We start from the raw sequence: 20,752 nt of genomic DNA on the forward strand, positions 1-20,752 counted from the left end.
CTATGGAAATCTTTCTCTTAATGTAAACTTAGCAAAAAGGGCTGAGACCTCTTTGCAAACAACGAAAGACCTTTTTTGAAGAGCTATTAAAACATTAGTTTTATAAGATAATAGGAAGTAAATGTACACTATGTAATACCATTCAAATAATCAGAGCTAAATGCTAAGCCACGTGCAATTTCTTCTATTTTTACAAACGTATTTTCTTCAGTGAACAGATAATAGCTGACATCTTCCCTAAGAGAAAAAAAAAACAGGTTTTATAAAGTCCTTTTGTACATGCAATCTCATTTAAATTTCACTACATATTTATATAGTTACGAATATTCTTATCCTCAACCTTTAAGAGGAAACTAAAGCTAGTGCAGAGTGCTGCACTGTTTGTTAACTGTATTACACTGCCTCCTGACAACAGGAGCACCAAACCTGGCACTAACCAGGCAATTAAAAAAAAAAAGTACAATCTGCAATGCTGGAAATGAGAGTGCAGAAGTATAACCATCTTAAACTTACTTTCCTAGTGATACTTGATATCTACTGCTAAATGCGCAAAAACAAAACTACCTACGCTCTGTGCCAAACCAGCCTTCACTTTATTAACCTCTTTAATAAAAGCACCTCCAAAATTTTAAGTGTACCTAGTTATTAGCTGTCATTGTTCTTTAACTAATACATTTTTGTCTATCTTCAAAGCAACTTCCTCCTTAGAATGCACTTTTTTATACTTCTCTGATTAACCATGAATTGCATTCTTTAAAAAAATGACATCTTATTCATGGGTTTTTTAAAAACCTGATTACCAAGCAATGCAAAGAGAATGAGATGAAAAAACAATGGTGTAAATCTCAGTCTCTACCTTCTCCCAAATTTATAACAATCATAACTTGATTTTCTTCACAAGGAAAGAGTAGCAATATTTATCCACTTCACAAAGTTGCTATGAAAAATAACATTAGTAAATAAAAATATTGCATTAATTATAAAGTGCAACATAAATCACGATGTCCTTAAATGAGTTTAATCTTGGTGCATGTGGCTATAGGTTTCTCTTGGACCACACTGGGCTAGCATCACTTCCAAAGCATCTGGTGCTTAGTACAGCACCTGCCTGTAAGTGCTAAACAAAGCTAGGTTGGGAAGGAGGTCTCCCTGACCGTTTGCTTTTGGTTCCCAAAATTCCAAACATAAGGCAGGTGCAGATTAATCCAGATTTTCTTAAAACACAAATATTCTTTAAAAGAATGAAATATGAGAGAGGACATCAGAAATCAAGGTTCTAGAAATAACTACAACTCCATCCTACAAAAACTCAGTAAGGTCTATTCAACTTTTGTTTTCATGTAAATGTATACTAGCAACAAATTTCTCTTCTCTGAAGACAGTTTCAGAAAACTAAATCTGATTTTTTTTCATAAACAGTTATAGATTTTTTTCTCTTCATTCACTGTGTTCGAGGTTTTTTTCCCTTTCAGTGGAGAGTAAATTCAGTTGCAAATGAATTATACAAAGCACCCTTGACAGTTCTATAGCAGCCTAGAGACTCAACAAATAGCAGTTTCCCTTTACCCCCAAACTCGATGATTCAAATGACAGACTAGGCTCTACTGTTTCTTCTTCGCTTCTATTCAAACAAGGCTGTTATTTCTTCCATGACTGGGCCTTAACAGGTCTCCCTGGGACACTCCCCACTCCAATTCATGAACAACACCCTCCAAATGCCTTTGTGTTAAAGGCAAATATATACAGCTCGGATCTCTAATTTAAAACCTCTCACTGCCTCAGAGTCCGTAAAATAAAATTCACAATTTATTACCACGTCAAACAGAGAATTACAATCTGGCCCTAACGTTTGACCCAACCTCATCTACCCCTACGACACTGCCCCTTCTATTCTTTCACCCACTTACTCCAATTTCTTGCCACCTTGCACCCTCTCCTGGCAAACTCCTATATAATACAAGATCCAAATCTATGAAGCTTTCTCCAACTCTTATGAGCAGTCAGGAACCTCCCCCATTGCACCCTCTGCCATACTTCTGATTTTAACATTTACCACACTGCACTGGTATGTTTCTACCCCACAGCCATCCTACTGTGAACAAATTCTCAATCTTGACAGCAATATGACCTGACCTGTTGCTCAGTTTCTTGCGGATTTAAATAAAAATTTTATTACCAAATTTCCTCTTATGATGTGGAAAGTTTGGAGTCCCAGAAAAGTAATAATATGTGGTTATAAGATAAAATTTCTGGTCACCCCAGAATATTAAACCCCAGAATATAATATAATATAATATTTTGGTCACCCCAAAATATTATATCAGAAATAAAAAATTTAGTCTTACAAAAATTTTCAGGGGTTGACACTTACAGGGTGGGTTTAGACAACTTAATACCATCAACAGATAGAAGTCACAAAAATGCTTTTATAACTGATCCACACAAGGCTTCTTCAACACACAGCTTTAGTCTGGCCACACAAATTCTATTTCTTTAAGGCTTATAACTTGAAGAGAATGATCATTAGTGTAGCCATCTCTTGGATCAGATACGGCAGACAGGGAAGGGAAAGGAACACAAGGCAGAGGAAAGTAAAGGAGAAGGAAAAAACAGATGGCAGAATACTCCTATTACCATATAGTTACCTATTATCATCCTTTTAAGATTAAATATTGAGGAGTCTTATATATTAGTATATTTTGCAGTCCATTAGCTAGTGGTGGACATTCATTTTTTAAAATGAGCCTCAGGCCTTCAAACTACCATTTAATACCCAAATGTAACAGTTTCTAGAGAAAAATGACCTTAAATCACTTGTAGTTCATCCTTTGTAACATACTCAACCAAAAGGATGCCTGTAACGTAGAGCAGTACATCTGGAATCCCTTAAGAAGAAAGAACTAATCCAGGTCCATAAACCTGTTATGTAAAACACTTGGGTTAAGATGTACAATGCATAAATTTTCAGATTTTAGGCAAGTAATAACTACAACACCCCCAGTGGATGTAGGGTAGCAACCTGTAATCAAAACGGTATTTCTGCAACAAAACATATGGATATTCACATTTTAGGAAATAAGTAAAAAATATAAATAGGCGGTTTTGCTGCCAATTGATTATCAGGTTTTGTTGCCAAAATGATTTTTAAAAGCTTTGATTTATAGCCTCCAAGATTTCATAATTATGAAATTTTCTTTCCTTCTAATTAGACATATTATGTGTGATAAACTCAAGCCAAGTTAAGTGGAAACATTTTAAGTAGTTCATACAGTAACTTTATATGGCATGGCCAAAATATTGGAAAATCTCAAATCAGATGGCCAATTTTCAAAGTTGTAAAAATGTTTAAATTTTAAAAAAAAAGATCATTTAAGAAAGCATTTCAAGATTCTGCAACATCTGAAAGTGATGCCACGTATCAATTATCACCCCAAATATAGAAGGGCGTAAGTGCTGGTAATTCACTACTTCAAGTATGACTCATTAGGATATCTTAAAGATATTATAATTTGAGCATTCTTTTCTCAAAGTTGTTTTCTAAATACTCGAATTAAATGCTTTTTAATCAATAGACAGTTACACAAATTAAAGATGTTAAAGCTTAAACCTCAATTCAACTCTACTTGTAGGAATTAATAAAAATTCACAAATGCCACAAAGCTGTTTTCCTATCCAAAGTACAGATGAGAGAAAGGAACTTTTAGATTGTTTAAAAGAACCCTAAATTATATCCTTTGATCAACTAAAACCACCTTGCGTCTGAGTATTTGTACGGCATCATGAAAAATTCAATTATCTAGATGAAATTTTACCAGCTTTTATTAGATAAAAATTAATTCTATAATCTACTGTTGCATTTACTAGAAAATGCTTTTGAGGAAATTGCCAATTATACTACTTAGTGTCAACTATACAAAACCCCACTGGAGAAATTCCTTTCAGAATTCAGTACCAGAAAAGTTTGTCATCCCACAGAACTGGTACGTTTCCTCACTTTGAAGGGTTTCTTATCATCTCAGAACCAACAAAAAGCAATTTTAATTAGGCTAACCATATTAACACCCTTGGCTAGCACACTTCTTTATTGCTATATTTTATTTGTATTTTGATAATTTGTTTCTTGTCAGTCATTCAAAATCTTTGTTCAAAATGATGTATTGCATGCAGATATAAAATGTATTACGTACAGAGTACAGTTATTTACAATGGGGCAACTTGCCAGTGTGACTGGCACAAATAATACAAAAATACAGATTCAGAAAACCCAATGTTCCATGAGTCCACAGTAGATCAAAGATGGGATTAACATACCTGACTTGTTCTAACAGTACAGATGAACACACTGTGTAAAATAATGTAGGCATTAGTTATTTTTGCCCCTACAATTTAATTTCTAATCTTAAGATTTACATTACTTTATTTATTTGGCTGAAACTTGTTTTCTGGCTGTAAATCAGGAAGATGAGGTTTTGAAATTTTTACATTATCAAAGGAACTCATTAAATGACTCCTTTTTTTCCTATTTTATTACCCAGAACTGTTTTTCCTAACAGTTTTAATTATCCAATAAACCCCAATAAGACAGTAAAAAAGACAGAAGTTTCTAACTTTTCTGGAGTTCCACTTCCAAATATCTTCATATTATCAAAAATGATTTGAAGGGAATCCCAGTAGTGAGTCAAATAATAGGTATACTAGCTTCTTTAAGATTAAAAAAAATACCATCTGAATACAATCCCTGATAAACCTTCCTATCTCAGTATCTCAATTATATTTCTTTATGAGGCATCCAAACACCACCTTCAACATTATATGACAAGAAGACAACAGTATTTAGAGCTGTGATTTACAAATAGTAGGCTTAAGAATCTGGGAAGTCACAGTTCCTACAAGAGACCCACAAATCCAAATATGCCAAGCACTGCTTATAGACTAAATGGATAATTCACCACGACTTTTCACATGTTTAGGTATAGAATTTTAAGTACGTTTAAAAGCATTTATTTCACCGAAAAATTTCACTATTTTTTCAATAAGTGAAAATGAAAAAAAGTATAACCATTAATGTGGAATTCATTAAAATGTTACAAGTTTTAAAATGGGCCTCATTTTTTAAGACTGGGTCACTAGTTTATTAACTGCCAAGCTTCTAATGCCAGACAGTCCTAAACATGGAACCTGCCTCTATTTTTACTAACTGAATGACCTTGAGAAAGGCCTTAACCTTGGTAAATACAGACCCACTGTGTTCTTTACTGGTCAGAATTTGCCTGGAGAGTTCTAGTCAATTCTGTGCATCAAAATTTCAGGGTGAAACAAACTGTCTATGGCTGTTAAGAAGGGTGTAAAAGGGTTTGGCATTCACAAGGTGGGAGGTACAGCACTTAGCCTAGAAGAAGGGGACTTCAGGGGAATTTTTCAAATGTTAATATCTGAAGGGTTATCAGGTTGATTAGAGAGATTAGAGGTTAGGCTCAGATTATACTACTAAAAATGGCAGAATTAGGAGTTAAAGAGAAGCAAATTTTAGCTCAATATAAAGTAATTTCCTAATAATGATACTCATTTTAACCCTGGAACAGGCTGCTTCAAAAAGTATTCTAAGTATTAAAACAAAAGGTCAGGCTGAGGCTATAATAAGACCACCTATCTAGAATTTGGTAGAAAGTACACTGCACTGGAAAACTGATTTTAAATAATCTCAATAGTCTGTAAGGGGGACTAAGATGACCACGCGAGCTATGTTTTTATATTTGTCATTTTTCATAATAACCCTATAAAATAAATAGCATATTCTAAAGAAGAGGAAACCGAGGGCACGAGTTTAGCTTAATTTGATTATGGTAACATATAAGTGGCAGAGCTCACTTCCCAATCCTGATTCAATTTGGGCTTTCCTCTACATCAGCAGATTTCAACCTTGGTTCACAACAGAATCACCTGCAGAGTTTATAAAAGTTTCAACAACCAGGCCACATCCCAGACCAATTAAATCTATATCCCTAGCAGAGAGATCCAAGAATCATGGTGGCCTGTAAAGTTCCCAATTAATGCCAACATGCAGCCATGATTAAGACCCACTGCTCTATACCAAAAGTTGGCAACACTAGAACACACCCATGTTCACTTGTTTACATACTGTCTGTGAATGCTTTCATGCTACAATGACAGACTTAAGTAACTGACTTTATGACCAACGAACCCAAAAATATTTACTGCTTGGCCCTTTACAGTAAAAATTTGCCAGCCTCTGGCTCTGTATCATATTATGTTCTAGCTCTTACAGGACCCATTTTCTGCCACTGAATGAAGGTGGATTCAGAGGCACTAAAAAGTTGTGAAAAGTTTTAACAGTTGGAATGTAGCACATCACTGATACAACCAAACTTGTGAGTTAAGCAAGGCTCATCAGATACTAATGTGATATCAACGACATAACAGAATTTTCATTTATAAGATATTAGAGATAAGTTAAAAGCATACTAGACCAAAAATTAATTTATGATAGACCTAGTCCACTGATACAGCTAGGGGTGCTTGCTAAGATAATCACTAGCAATGTTATTTTTGAAAGTATGCACTGTGGTTCAAATTACTGCTTTTCTTCTCTTTGAATCACTCCAATTATGTGTGGCATTAATTTTAAGAATGGGGTTAGCTCTAATTAGTTTTGTCAATCAACTACTATACAAAAAAATCTGCTAACTCCTTATATTGCGTGTTATCTATATAAATTAAAAAAAAACACTAAAGGTTTCCCACCATACTACTAAATGATTAATTCATGCAGAAAAAGACAACGTAGCTCTAATTCTGAGAACTGCTTCAAGGTCTTCTACATTAAAAATTAAGACAAAACATAAAGTGCTGCTAAGAAAGTCTACTTACCATTAATACTTTAAAGAAACTACCTCTGGGGTTTTATTGCTAAAGACTTGATAAGTAGGAGGGGAAAGATCAGCAAATAGTATTCATTACACATGCATACTGATTTTCACATGATTAAAAATTTCTACCAATGAAAATTAAACCCAAACCTAAACAGCCAGAGGAACCATTTCACAGGATTATGGCATTTTGCCCTTTGGGAACTAACAACAATGATTCTCTTTAACAGAAAGTACTCCATCCCCAGATGATCACCATCACGTAACTCAGACACTGAACAGTTATAGAGCTCTGAAGCAACACAAGCACTAAATACGACAGTGGTAGAAAAGTCTGGGGTCCACATAGGAAAATCTCAAACCCACTGGGCTACTTCTTCAAATAAGTTAAACACAGACAATCAAATTAAACGTAAAGAAAAGTTTCAAATCTATTTTCACTCTTCAACAATGGTCCCCCACTCACTCCATTTTTTTAAAAACCTACACTACAAATGTGATATGTTGAGGTTCTTATATATATTCCTTTGGGAATATATTGAAGAGAAAGGTCTCAGAGGCCTCTCTCTTACTTAACTAATGTAAATGAGAATGAAAATGAGGTAATAGTGGGACAAACTTAAAATATTCCAGCTTCTGAAAGATTTATGCGGAGCACAGAACAGTAACTCTAAACAAAGTAGAATAATCCCATTAACATTTGCAAACTTCTATAAAACAATTATATGTTTACGAAGAAAATTGAGAGTAAAGAATGTTAACTAGATCTCAAAAATGTCCTGAAATGACAAACGGATCACACATTACAACCAGAAGATTTTACCTTTTCCAGTACTGGGTACAAAAAGTGATCAGAGGCTAAAGATCAGGAAAGTCAAAGAACTATACATGGCGTCCACATTCCATAAAATATGGGCAAATTCCTATATTTAACACAACCTTTGAGAAACTCACATCTACATGCTTAGAGAAAAAACTAAGACACGTCAAATCTTACATTTAGTATAAGATTATGTAAGATATAATATGTGCTTGTTTGAGTGATTTTCTCCCTTTTATTATAAAGACTCAAATTTTAGTATTACTTATATGTATTCTTTTTATAATGAAAAAAATACTTTAAGAATACACACAAGATTATATCCAACCAGAATAAGAATGAAAACTGAAATACCTCTGTATATACAGTATTTACCTGGTTCTTCCTTGATGAATGACAAATCTTCTTCTGGATAGGCAACAGGTGGCTGCATCACTGAGCAATCTTCTAAATTTGTTTCATTATTAGGTGGTATATTATAAATAAATCTCTTCGTAGCTTGGGTTTTCCTCCTTGTTTTGCCAGTCTCTTGAATTCCCTGGGAGCCCATATTATTCCAAATAAACACTTTTGTTTGACCTTGAGACTCATTTTCTGTCAATTCAGGTGAACCATCCTGGACCCAACTACTGTCATTCATTTGGTAGTTTTCTATTTGGCCCTCGTCGACGTTACAACCATCATTTTCAATTTTTACATTACTTGCCAAATTGGTAAGATTCCGTGTTGCCCAAAAACTGGCAATTTTTTGATCCCGTGATGAAGACAGGCCATCTCTGTTAACTGGTTTTCTATTATTATAGTCCACAACTACAGACTCTGGAGCTTCTGATTTAATGCTTATATTTAAGGCATCTTTAATGAAATTTCGGCAAGTTTGAACAACTTCACTCATTTGAAGATAGCTGGCCACTGTCATTACTTCAATGGCATTTTGGCTTGTGAGCACCAGGTTACCAGAATACAAGAAGTCCAAGATGACTGAAAAACCTTGAACTGCAGCAATATCTAAATGGGTAGTATTGTTTTGGTTAGGGCTTTCTTTGTTTGAAAAGCAATATAAAGTCTTAAAGAAACGGCTGCCTGCAACCAGGATGTTCTTATGAGCTTTAAAGATTTTTCCGCTCACCACAATGCTGACATCACAAAGAATACCCTTCTTCCTCTGTTCATTTAGTTGTCGAAGAAGTTGATAGCAATAAGAGTTCTCATTTGGCCTACTATTAAAGTCACAGTACCCCTCCTCTGATGGTATTTCTGACTCCTGTAATAGATGGAAAACATTAATATTAAATTCTATTTACTTTTTAAAGCCATCAGACCAAAGACAACAAATCATTATCAGTAACTTTTTAAAAAGCACTATGAAATACACTAATTTGTTAGTAATCATTACATATTGAGACTGAAGTGTTGACAATCCCAAATATTGAGAGGAAAGGAGTGAGTGAACAGCTTAGCTTGCTGCAAGCCACTGTTATCATAAAAAAAAAAAAAGAAACATCCTGAGGATCAGCAGAATTTCATTTAAAGAATATGTATCACATATCATGTTATCTTTTCAAATATAGCTGAAGACATGGATTAAGAATTATTTAAGGGACTCCCCTGGTGGCTCAGTGGTTAAGAATCCGACTGCCAGTGCAGGTTTGAGCCCTGGTCCGGGAAGATCCCACATGCCACAGAGCAACAAAGCATGTGCGCAACTACTGAACTCATGAGACACAACTACTGAAGCCCACGTGCCGCAACTACTGAAGCCAGCACACATAAAGCCTGTGCTCCCACCACGAGAAGCCACTGCAATGAGAAGCCAGCACACCACAAAGAAGAGAAGCCCCTGCTCGACACAACTAGAGAAAGCCCACACACAGAAACGAAGACCCAATGCAGCCAAAAATAAAAATAAATAAAATAATAAATATGTAAAACTCTTGGCAAACATTGAGTCAAATAGTTTAGGTCAACAAAGTTAATTAAATCTAACTAATGATAAAGTTAGGACCCTAATAAAAAATGTGCTTCAAACTACAGGAATAACCAAGTATATAATTTCCCAATCAATTTTCAAAATGACTTATCTCTTTAGGATCATAAATACTATCCATCAGGTAAAATTCCTGAACTCAAAATTCTTAATGTTTATAATCTTCCCTCTTAGCAATCTTATAAGTACTCATTACAGTTCATTTTAGCATCACTAAAGCTATGGTAATTTCCTATAAAATAACATGTGATATCAACAGAAAAAATAAAGGAGTGTGATCTAGATTTGGAATGCTGCCTATGCTAGTTATTAAGCGTGTGTCCTTGGGCAAGTCACCATGCCTTCTTAAACTAGAAAGCAGTAAGTACTACGAATGTTTCTAATTAAGAACTTCAGGACTTTACTCACAGAGTGACTAGGTGTCTATTCTCTCAGCACCTTGCTCAATAACTTCGTAGATAACTGAAGTAACAATTGTTTTCCAGCAAAAAAACGTGCTTAGACATTTCTAGTAGAAAAGATAACTGATAATGCTGACCTTATTTAAGTGTTAAAGATTCATTACTTTCTTTGGCACAAAATATTAAATACAAGTCATTACTATAAAATAATGAGATACATATATACAGATCCATGAATATATGAGCCTGGGAAAAACATGAAAAAGATACATGCTGGGAGGACTGATATGCTTGGAGAGGAAGAGAAGGAGGAATTAGGGGAAAAAAGGGTGTAGGAAACAAAGCTGTTAGGACTGCAAAATATTTCTCATTGAATATTTTAAATGGTGGTGAGATTCCTGAAGCAATCCCACATCTCCATTTAACCCCACAATGGGTAGGGCTAAATTACAAAAATAACAGGTTTCATTCTGAGTCCTGAACACATGGGGTCATGCATATAACAATCCCAATTCTCTGAAACTAAACCAGATCACATAATCTATCTAAGAATTTTCGTGCTGCTTCCAGGTATGAGAAGTCAACTGAAAGAACCAAAACACTAGAATTCCGGGACACTTCAGTATTTCACAATAGTGAAACATTACAGATAACTCTGCAAATCTGGAGTACAAGATCACGACAGAATGAAGCACAAAAAGTGGAGAATTTCCATTGCATTTCCAACTGACCCTTGGCAGCATCCCTATCACTTCCCAGAGCCTCAACTGCATACTTATATTTCATACTTATACTTACTGCATACTTATACTGCATACTCATACTTCATACTTATACTGCATACTTATACTTACTGCATACTTATACTGCATACTTCATACTTATACTGCATACTTATACTGCATATTTATACTTCATACTTATACTTACTGCATACTTATACTGCATACTCATACTTCATACTTATACTGCATACTTATACTGCATACTTATACTTCATACTTTTATACTGCATACTTATACTGCATACTCATACTGCATACTTATACTGCATACTTATACTGCATATTTATACTTCATACTTATACTTACTGCATACTTATACTGCATACTCATACTTCATACTTATACTGCATACTTATACTGCATACTTATACTTCATACTTTTATACTGCATACTTATACTGCATACTCATACTGCATACTTATACTTCATACTTATACCTCATACTTACACTGCATACTTACACTGCATACTTATACTTCATACTTTTATACTGCATACTTACACTGTATACTTATACTGCATACTTATACTGCATACTTTTATACTGCACACTTATACTGCATACTTTTATACTGCATACTTATACTTCATACTTTCACACTGCACTTATACTGCATACTTAAAACTCTAAGCCCACCCCCACATTCTTGCTCTGTCAGACCAAAATATTCTAAATTGGCTATACTCTCCTACTGGAACACCCAATCCTAAGCAAAACCTGCTAACAGCCACAGTTGGAGTAAAGTAATCAAGTTATTCATGATTAAGTCCCAAATGTTTGCTTTGAGGGGCTGGAGGAAAGGAAGTGAGGTAAAAAACACATTTTAACTTTTAGATCTTGTACATAAACCAGTATGTTGTGAAGTTTCAAACTATTTAGCAAAGGGGATGGGAAATGTTTAGGACTTGTATGAATATACAAAGAACTAAACCAATACTAAAAATATCTAAAATAGTTACTGCTGTAGTATAATTTTCTACAGAAGCATCATACTGTTTACTTTTACTAAAAGACTTTTTACTAATTTGCTTATGCTCTCTATTCACTACAGCAAATTTCCAAACTGCATCTTTCTTTGATGCAAGCCTAAAACTAAGCTTTGCTATGCATGCCATACCTGCCCAGCAAAGCTCATTCGGTTCGAAGTTCTAACAGGTATTGTAGTAACAGTATGAATACTTGGAAGAAGCAAAAATTTTAAGCACTGATCAAAATTTAGCAGCACATCATGAAGAGTCTGTGAAGCAGTGAATTAGCATTTACAAGTCAAGAAGTGCCTAAAGTTTATACACTAGGCAGTTCAAAACACTTTAAAAAGGAGGTGGCTACGTCATAGCAGTTATTTTAGGCCATGGTGACTGTTCTGAATTTTCTGGGCCAGTCCTAATTTCTGTAATTCTCTGCCATTATCAGACCAAATGTCCTAATTTTTAAAAATAACTTAGACAAAAGCCTATCCATCAAAATATTTGCCCATTCCATTTTTGACACGAACTATACAAAACCAAACACGCTATTCAACCACTATTTTTTCTCATTACTATTGTGCAAGAACAGTAAAGTTACCTGTTTTTACAAGCAACACTAGCTGTTTCTCCTTCAGTATCAATCAGAGCACTATGCCATGTTTCTGTAGCACCTATTAAACATGCTCTTCACAATGAAGGGTTTACAAGTCAAGAGTATATGTATTCAACAAGTGGGAGTATTATTTGAGGATATGGGTAAAACAGAGCAAAATATGCACTAAAATAAACTGCCAATATTATTTGCTGAACCAAATAAATTCCTAGTACTAAAGACAAAAATCATAATAGATCCCTAAGAAGTCATCTCTCTCTCTAGTTCTTTAACATTCTATGTCCATTCTCAGTATATTGATAAACATGATATCACTGATAAGTAAAAATATACTGATAAAAAGGTTTAAATATTTCCAAAACTAGTCTTTTTAAAGACCAGTTGGAAAATTTTCTATTCCCTTTCCCAAAAAGGAAAGCACGACTTAGCCCAGACATTAGTCTAAACTAGATAAACAAGGAGATTTTAAGGAAATGGACAGTCAGACTTCAGAAATCAGATAATTTGCTATACCAGAGGATCTATAAATATGAAAAGTCTTCCGTTATTTTATTTGTGAAGATGCTCATACGTAAAATTATAATTTTAGATCTGGAAGACACCTTAATTAACTTTTCCAAAATTAAGAAAATATAGAAAAGTATACATTTGGTTAAAATCCTCACAGCTTATTATCTTCAAATTTATTTCCAGAGAGGCCAAAAAATAGTAAATATTTTACTCAGAGAAAAAGCTGCTAAAATCTTGAAAAATCCTGACTTTACTCACTTATTTAATAAGCATGAAGTGAATGCCTACTTTAGACAGGTTGTACACTGCAGACCCAAAATGAATTAGTTCCCAACCTGCAGTTATCACTACTGAGCAAGATTCTTAAGGTACTGAAGAGTATAACAAGCATGTTATGAGAGCAGAGAGGAAGTGCATCTAATCCAGTTTTTTTGGAGGTGGGGGAGGAGATGCTTTTTGAAAGAAAGATCTGAGCTGAACCTTAAAGGATGCAAGAGTGGAATGGCAGGACGAGCACTCTAAGCAAATGAGATGGCATGAGAAAAAGAACCAAGATGGTCTACAGATCCTCACAATTCTAGATTTATGAAAGACCTTCAAGGTGATCCCAAAAAAGCCCAAGAAATGCAAATATGCTCTTATGAATGTTTTTGGAGCTAAGTGTCTATAAGTTGCATCAGATTATCAAGAGATTTGAATCCTGCACAAGATTAACCACTGCTATAGGTGCCTATAGAGCTTTAGAAGTAGGGATCTGACTGAATTCGCAGATAGAGATGACTGTGGCAGCAAAGTGGAGGATAATTATCAGGGGATGAAGACTAGAGATACTGTGACCAGGGGAATCTATTGTTAATAGTGCAACACACAGCACTTGCCAAGAAACAAGGACCTTAATTAGGTAAGAGAGATAATAATGGGGGAAGAGGTAGAAACGCAGAGCCTGGAAAAAAGTTTGGAAAGTAAAATCCGTACTTGAGTGATTAACTAGATTTCAAGGTAGGGGTGGGGAGGGAGATCAAAGGGTCTTCACAGCATTCTAGCTGGGGGAGCTAGATAATGCCACCAACCTGTAGAGAATCCAAGACCACACTACCCAGTCTCCCCACCCTTCTGAGGGGTACAATGGGAGAGGGAACTTCAGTTGCAGTGAGCTCATCTGTAGTCAATCCATAAATTAAAAAATGCTATTTGGCTAAAAAAATCAAGTAATTAGTATTTACCTCCATACCCAGAATTACAGTCCTCTTTTGATAAATGGATTAGTAGAAAACACAATTTCCAACACAAACATCAAAGTGTAAGCTAAAAGCATTAAACCCAAAAATCTTTACTACTTTTGCTGCAGCAACCCACTGGAACAGTATACTGAAAGATTTCAAACATCAGTGTCCACTTACAAACCCAAATTCAATTTCTAGTAATGAGGACAAACAAGGCCACAGCGAACATGATGCCAAATAGGTACCTGCTAGTAGTACTGACAAATTATGTAACAGTCAGTAGAGAAAGAAAGGAAGATCTCCTTTGCAATCTTCTATCACTTCTCTGATCTCCTTGAGAGATGGCATCTTTCCTTGCAATTTATGTACTCTCCCTAGAAATTCTAAATCTATAGGCCTGGGGTATTAGCCTTCAGGTGATTACAACTTCCAACCAATTTTAGATGCCAAAAATATGCTTTATTACGAGCTCTCCTCAAAACCCACACATACACACTACACAGGTGCTTCTAAACAGCAACTTACACATATTTCATCGTGGTTCTCCCCTGCTTAAAACTGCTAAATAGTTTGCCCATTGTTAGCAGAATAAAATATCAATACAATCATTTCAACATAAAAAGATCATCCATAACCTGGAGTCTGTCTACCCATTCAAACTTGATTTTTCATCCTGCTCAACAACCAAATCATCTAACTTCTCAGACACATCAAGACATCAATTTCCACTATGCTCAAGCTGCTTCCAACTGCAATGCCTGGAATGCCCTCCCCTCTTCAACACTTATTCACTTAACACAATTAAGTCAGGAGCCAATTCTACAAGCTTCTCCCAACCTTCACAAATAGAATTGATGACTTTCCTTAGTGTCTTAACTGTAACTTGAATATACTTCTAACATGGTAGCTATCATTTTATGTCTGTCTCTCCTTACTAGAGTACAAGTTTCTTGAGGGCAGAAAAATGTCTTATTTATATAGGTTTATCTTCAGTGCCTTGTATCTACCTAATATGTGTACGTAAGTTTAAGAGGGAGAAACAAGCCAATTCTAGATACACTGTAACATATAGTAAAAACCAGAAGGGAAAGGAACCAGCTTTTACCAAATCAAACACAATGAATGACTGTTAGAACCTATTTAAGTATTATACAAACTGATTACTTAATGGGCCATAGGCTCCGCAGTCCTCTGTAATACCTATTTCTCCTTCCTAGTGAAAGGTTTTTTCAGTCTTTCTTCCAAAATCTTTAAAACAAACAAACAACTTATTTTTGCCAAATGCAAAGAAGGCTGGTAGATCTGTCTCACCTTTGCTTTTGTTGCTCACCAACATATTCCAATTAGTAATTTTAATCAGATCACTGATCTGAATTAAATATTTACTTTCTGGAAAGGTTAACTAAATTTATAACAATAACACATTTGAGTGCATGTTTTAAGCTTACTAAACTGGAAAGAGTTGACAGAATGTGTGATTTAGGCTACGAAAATTTCACAACTGGGTAGAAAGTGATCTGAACCAAGATACAGTGGTAATCACTGTTATTAAAGCAATTTTAAGTCCTCTGGGCCGAATGGTCAAATCCTACATGAGCTAATCACTGAACCTGACTCTTAAGATATAGGCAGTTGTTACTCAAAACAGAAACTACATGTTGTCCCTTACATCCTTATAAATACAAGGGTATTTCTGAAATAGAAGGCTCCAGAACAGATTCTGAAAGCATATTTATGGACTCTCCCATGAGCAATCCTTAACAACCAACATCCAAATAACAGAAGAATATCAAAGGTTTTAAGAATGTGCCACAGGGAATTCCCTGGCGGTTCAATGGTTAGGACTCCACACGTCCAATGTAGGGGGCACAGGTTCGATCCCTGGTTAGGGATCCCACAGGCATGAGGTACAGCCAAAAAAAAAAAAAGAATGTGCCACAGTTTTTTGGCCACCACCATGGAATTAATGGAAAATAACTTTTCTCTTACAGAAGGCATAAGAAACAAAAAGTAAAGTAACCCTTATTCACATGCTAAGATTTGGCCAAACTCTTAAAAAAACAGGCCTCCGTGTGCTCCTGATTACGTTTTAATAAGAGAGGATAAACACACAGATGCGTCTATGTGCAAAGACTGTGGAAGTAGATAGAAGAAATTGTTATTGGGAGGTGAGGGGGAACTAGGTAAGAGGGAGACTCATCTATTATTTATCCTTCTACACTTTTCCAATTTTTGAAAATAAGCATGTATTATTTTCATAATAATAAAACTATCTTGCTAGTCCTCTGGGTTTAAAAAAAAAAAAGGGAGGGGAGGATAAAGGGAGTGAACTACACCCTAGCCTCAAACTTAATTCTTGCCGGAGGAACTCCAAAACTCTTATTTCAGCATTTTTAAGACAGGACAAGGCTAATGCAAGATATTTCTTACGAAGGTAAGAAAAACTGCATGTATGATGAGAAAGTCTCAATGTTCAAAGAACTGAATGGCCAGAGTCTCTAAAAGTATGAAGAAGAGAACTGGTTTGCGCTCTAGAATCAAGAGTGATTCCATGAGATAAAGTGGCTCCCAAACTGAGAAAACTGGTAACACTGAGACATGAGGTACCAAGTCCCCCAAAAAAGTGTTGTTATAGTTACCTACAATGAAAATAAGTAATGATGACAACAACAGTTATCATTTACTGAGTGATTACATGCTGGCATATATACTTTGCATACATGAGGAAACTAGAAGTTAACTAACTCATTTTCCTGCCAAGAAAGAGGATTAGGACTCAGGTCCCCCTTCTTTAAGCTCAAGAATGCTCTTACAGATTGTGTTATACTGCCTCCTACAGGTAATCAAAGGCTACATGGAATGGAAAAAAAGTGATTAACTCTGCCCAGAGGAAAAAATAAGTCAGTTCTTGAACCTGACACTCATGTGATAACAAGACAAAAGGATTCTATAGGTGGTACCTGGGGTCAATCACAAGGTAACACCTCAAACTAAGGTTAGTTAGAATGAAAACAAATAACATCCAAAATCCAAACCAGGGAACCAATAAATAGTCATGTTAGACAAACATGACTATTAAACTTTATTACTCTCAGTCTAATGAAATAATGTCCTAAGAGAAAAAAGGTGGTCTAAAGATTATATCTGTAAAAAGGGAGTTTAAGGGGGCAAAGGGTAAGGGAGGGATAACTCACGGATTAAGTTTAGAAAAGGTTTTACCTAGGAATGAATCCCCTAATCCAGACATATGCCTAGGGGAGAAGGATACACCACACTAAGTCTATCATAAAGTTATCCAACTAATTCCCCTTCCTCTGATTTCAGGTTCACTAAGCAGCTAATTATAATTTGTACTCCCATTCAGATCTGCCTACACGTAGACTACGCTGAAGAAGATAAGAGTAACTGGTCCATTGGATTAGGAAAATTCATTGATTGTCTTTTTAAATGTTTCTAAATAACCAACTTACCATTTAGAAAAGCACACTTTCATTTTCACAAGCCTTCCACCTCTCCATCATACTACTAAATAATCTCAGGAATATATAAATCTTTAAAACCTCTAGACTCCTCTTCTGAAAAATGGGAACAGAATAATTACTTGGCAGAGTAAGGGACATCTGTATTCGGCATACAGAAGACAAGTCTGGCACTCCAGTGCCCGAGCTCACAAAGCTAGTAATTGCAGAAAGCTGAGATCTGAACCTAGATTTACTCCAAAACTTTTTTTTCCCATTGCAACATTCCTTATATACTTCAGTCTCATTTATCACGAAGAACTGTAAGACTTGGGACAATTTACTTAAACTTTCTGGGCCTTATATCTTTAAGTGACCTTCCTTCTAGGGCTTAGGCAACTAAAACTTGTGCAAAAACTGTTGCCATTGCCCCCTGAGAAAAACAACCCTATGCTTTAACGTTAAAGCCTCAACTTCTGAGAAACTTCTGGGCTACAGGGTTATTGGATAGTGCCTAACTAACTCCAGTATAAGTGTTCTGAACAGCAAGATCACTCCAATAAAAACACAAAGGGACTAATATCCGAAAGGTGACTTTCTAAAATCAATGGCTAGCAATACAAAAGAATAAATTCCATCCACCACCACAGGTTGTCTAAAAGTCTTCGAAGCACTGATCAACATCTGTTTGGCTTGAAAAAGGATTATCAAAATGGTAAGACTATTATCTTTAGACTAGAAATATTAAGACAAGAGCTAAGAACAACTGAAGTATAGCTTGTTTTATAACTAAGAACTTATGATTTTAAGGAATCCGGTAAATACATGCTCTACCAGTCCAAATCAACTACTTGGTATAAGTAACTTTACATTAAACATCTCAAATATGCTAAGTTTAAAGTAAACTGCATTTATAAGAAACTTTTTGAAAAGGGGGGATTACAGAAAATCTCAGCACAAAAATCTGGGTAGAAGGAAACAAAAACTACCACAATTTACCAAAAGTATGCCTTTGGAAAGAGAAGTTCAACAAGTTTAATGGAGATGAACTTAGTAAAATAATCCACGAAAAAGGAGTTAGGCACGTAGCTTCCCCTACATTTACATACTGCTCTCATATTTCACATTATCCTGATATGATAAAAAATATTTTTCTCCGCTGGATGTTCTCCTAAAAGGGGTTGCGTCAAAGATTAAGGAAATTGTTTAATTCATTCTTCAAAGAGTTACCAGATTTGACTTCCACCGGCAAGCTGAAAGACTACCAACATAAAGCAGCTTTCCTAAAACCACAGCTAATAACATTTTGACCCCACAAAGCTAACCTTACAGGGTTAAACCCTTCCACCTCGCGTATTAAACTTTCCTTTTGATTCAACCTGATGGGCAAAGAAATCTGCGTCATGAAAAAATTAAAACAAATTCAGCGCTACGATTAGAAAATTGTTATTCCCCCCTCCCCCGGTAACTTTTGAAAACTTGTTCCCAGGTTTTCTAACCCCCCCCACGCGTAAGCTCCCGACACCTCTCTCCCAACAGGAAAGATGTCTTCACCCAGGAAAACGGGGTTTTCAGCTGATAAACCTTTCCCCCAAGCAGACGCAGAATACACCGTACCTGGGCGTTGGCTTCGTGGAGTTTGTGCTCGGTAGAGACGTGGTGCCTCAGAAGGAGGGTTTTCTTGTAGTTGCGGGTCCCTCGCGAAAGCTCGTCGTGCCCCACAGGAGGCAGGTCCCCGCTTACCCCGTCCTCGGGGGTCTTCTGGCACCAGCCGCAAGACATAAGGCCAGTATCCTTGGAATAGCGCAGCCAGGGAAAATCTTTGAGCCAGGAGGTCTGAAAGGAGCACTGAAGCTTCTGCATTAGGGACTTGGGCCGCGCGAGCGGGAAGTGCTGGACAGTCTCTCCTTCGCCAGCTCCCACTCCGCTGCCCTCCGCTTCGTCCCCGCCATCGCCGCCCGACCGCCTGCTGCTGCTGCAGCTGCCGCCTTCCGCCCCGCTGCCGTCGCCCAGGCTCGCCCCCTCCTCTTCGTCCTCGGTGCTGTCGCTCAGGGACGCGCCGTCTGGCATCAACTCCTTCCCCTCCAGCGCGTCCAGCTCCAGCTCCACGGCCGCGGGCCCTCGCCCATTGAAATGCCTCAGGGACCACGCCGAGGTCTCGGGGCGGCCGCGGCTACTGCCATTGTTGCCGAGCCCCCCGCCGCCGCCGCCGCCGCCGCCGCCTCGGAAGGCCAGAGTCCGACGGTTCCTTTCCGCTAGCAGGGGGCCCCCTGCGCCACCGCCGCCCAGCGAGGTGGGGCCGCCCGCGTCTTGGGGGAGCAGCAACTCCTTGGTTTCCTCGGCGGCGGCGGCCACCCCGGCAGAGGCCTCCAGGTCTTGGGGCTCCAGGCCCTCCAATTCCACTTCCTCGTCGGCCCCCCGCCCATTGAGCTGCTGCGGCGCTGGCGGCTGGGGTTGTCTTGGCTGGGGGTGCTGGGGCCAAGCCGAGGCCTCCCCGCCAACGTTATTGTTCGCGGAGCCGCCGCCGCCGCCGCTGGCGGTGACCAACCCGCCTCCTCGGAACGCCAGCGTCCTGCGGTTCATTTCACTGAACGACATGGCGCGCGCCGCCGCCGCCGCCGCCCGGTGCCCCGGCTCGCGCCCGGCCTCGGGCCGCGTCCCGCGCGCTCCCCCTCCGCTTCGCCCCCGCCCCCACCCCGGGCGTTCCGGTCTCGCGGGGCTCGGCCTCGCCCTCCCGCCCGGCTCGCGCTCGCTCCCCGGGGCTGCCTCACGCGTCCGCCGCCGCCGCCGCCGCCGCCGCCGCCTCCCGCCGGGCCGCCGCCTCCGGCCGCCTCCTAATCCTCCACCCCCGCCCCGCTGCGCTCCGGGCAGCGTCCCGCGCGGAGAAGGGGGCGGGCGGCGGAGAGGTGAGCAGCGAGCCGGGGCGCGTGGGGCCTTCGAAGTTGAGAGGCGGAGTGCGGGGAGACCCTCCGCTGCCCCCTCTTTAAAGCCGCGCGCACAAACCGACCCTCCAAACAGATATCCTTCCTCCGGCGCGCCGAGGAGTCCCAACCCGCTGCCGGCTTCCGAGGCGCTGAGGGCAAGAAGCACGTTAAAC

General features: G+C 38.1%; 1 protein-coding gene across 1 annotated transcript in view; it reads right to left on the bottom strand.

Annotated features, from left to right (window-relative positions):
- The window catches only part of ZBTB10 (zinc finger and BTB domain containing 10), a 31,404-nt gene extending 11,087 nt beyond the window's left edge, over nucleotides 1-20,317 (bottom strand). The window contains exons 1-2 of the mRNA XM_079901668.1: nucleotides 19,273-20,317; nucleotides 8,083-8,971 (exon numbers count right to left, since the gene is read on the bottom strand). Coding sequence (XP_079757794.1) covers nucleotides 8,083-8,971; nucleotides 19,273-20,253 — 1,870 coding nt within the window. The 5' untranslated portion in view covers nucleotides 20,254-20,317. The remainder of the gene's footprint in view (nucleotides 1-8,082; nucleotides 8,972-19,272) is intronic.
- Nucleotides 20,318-20,752: the final 435 nt, after the last annotated feature.

This window comes from Stenella coeruleoalba (genome assembly GCF_951394435.1).
Source record: "Stenella coeruleoalba genome assembly, chromosome: 17".
Taxonomy (NCBI): Eukaryota; Metazoa; Chordata; class Mammalia; order Artiodactyla; family Delphinidae; genus Stenella; species Stenella coeruleoalba.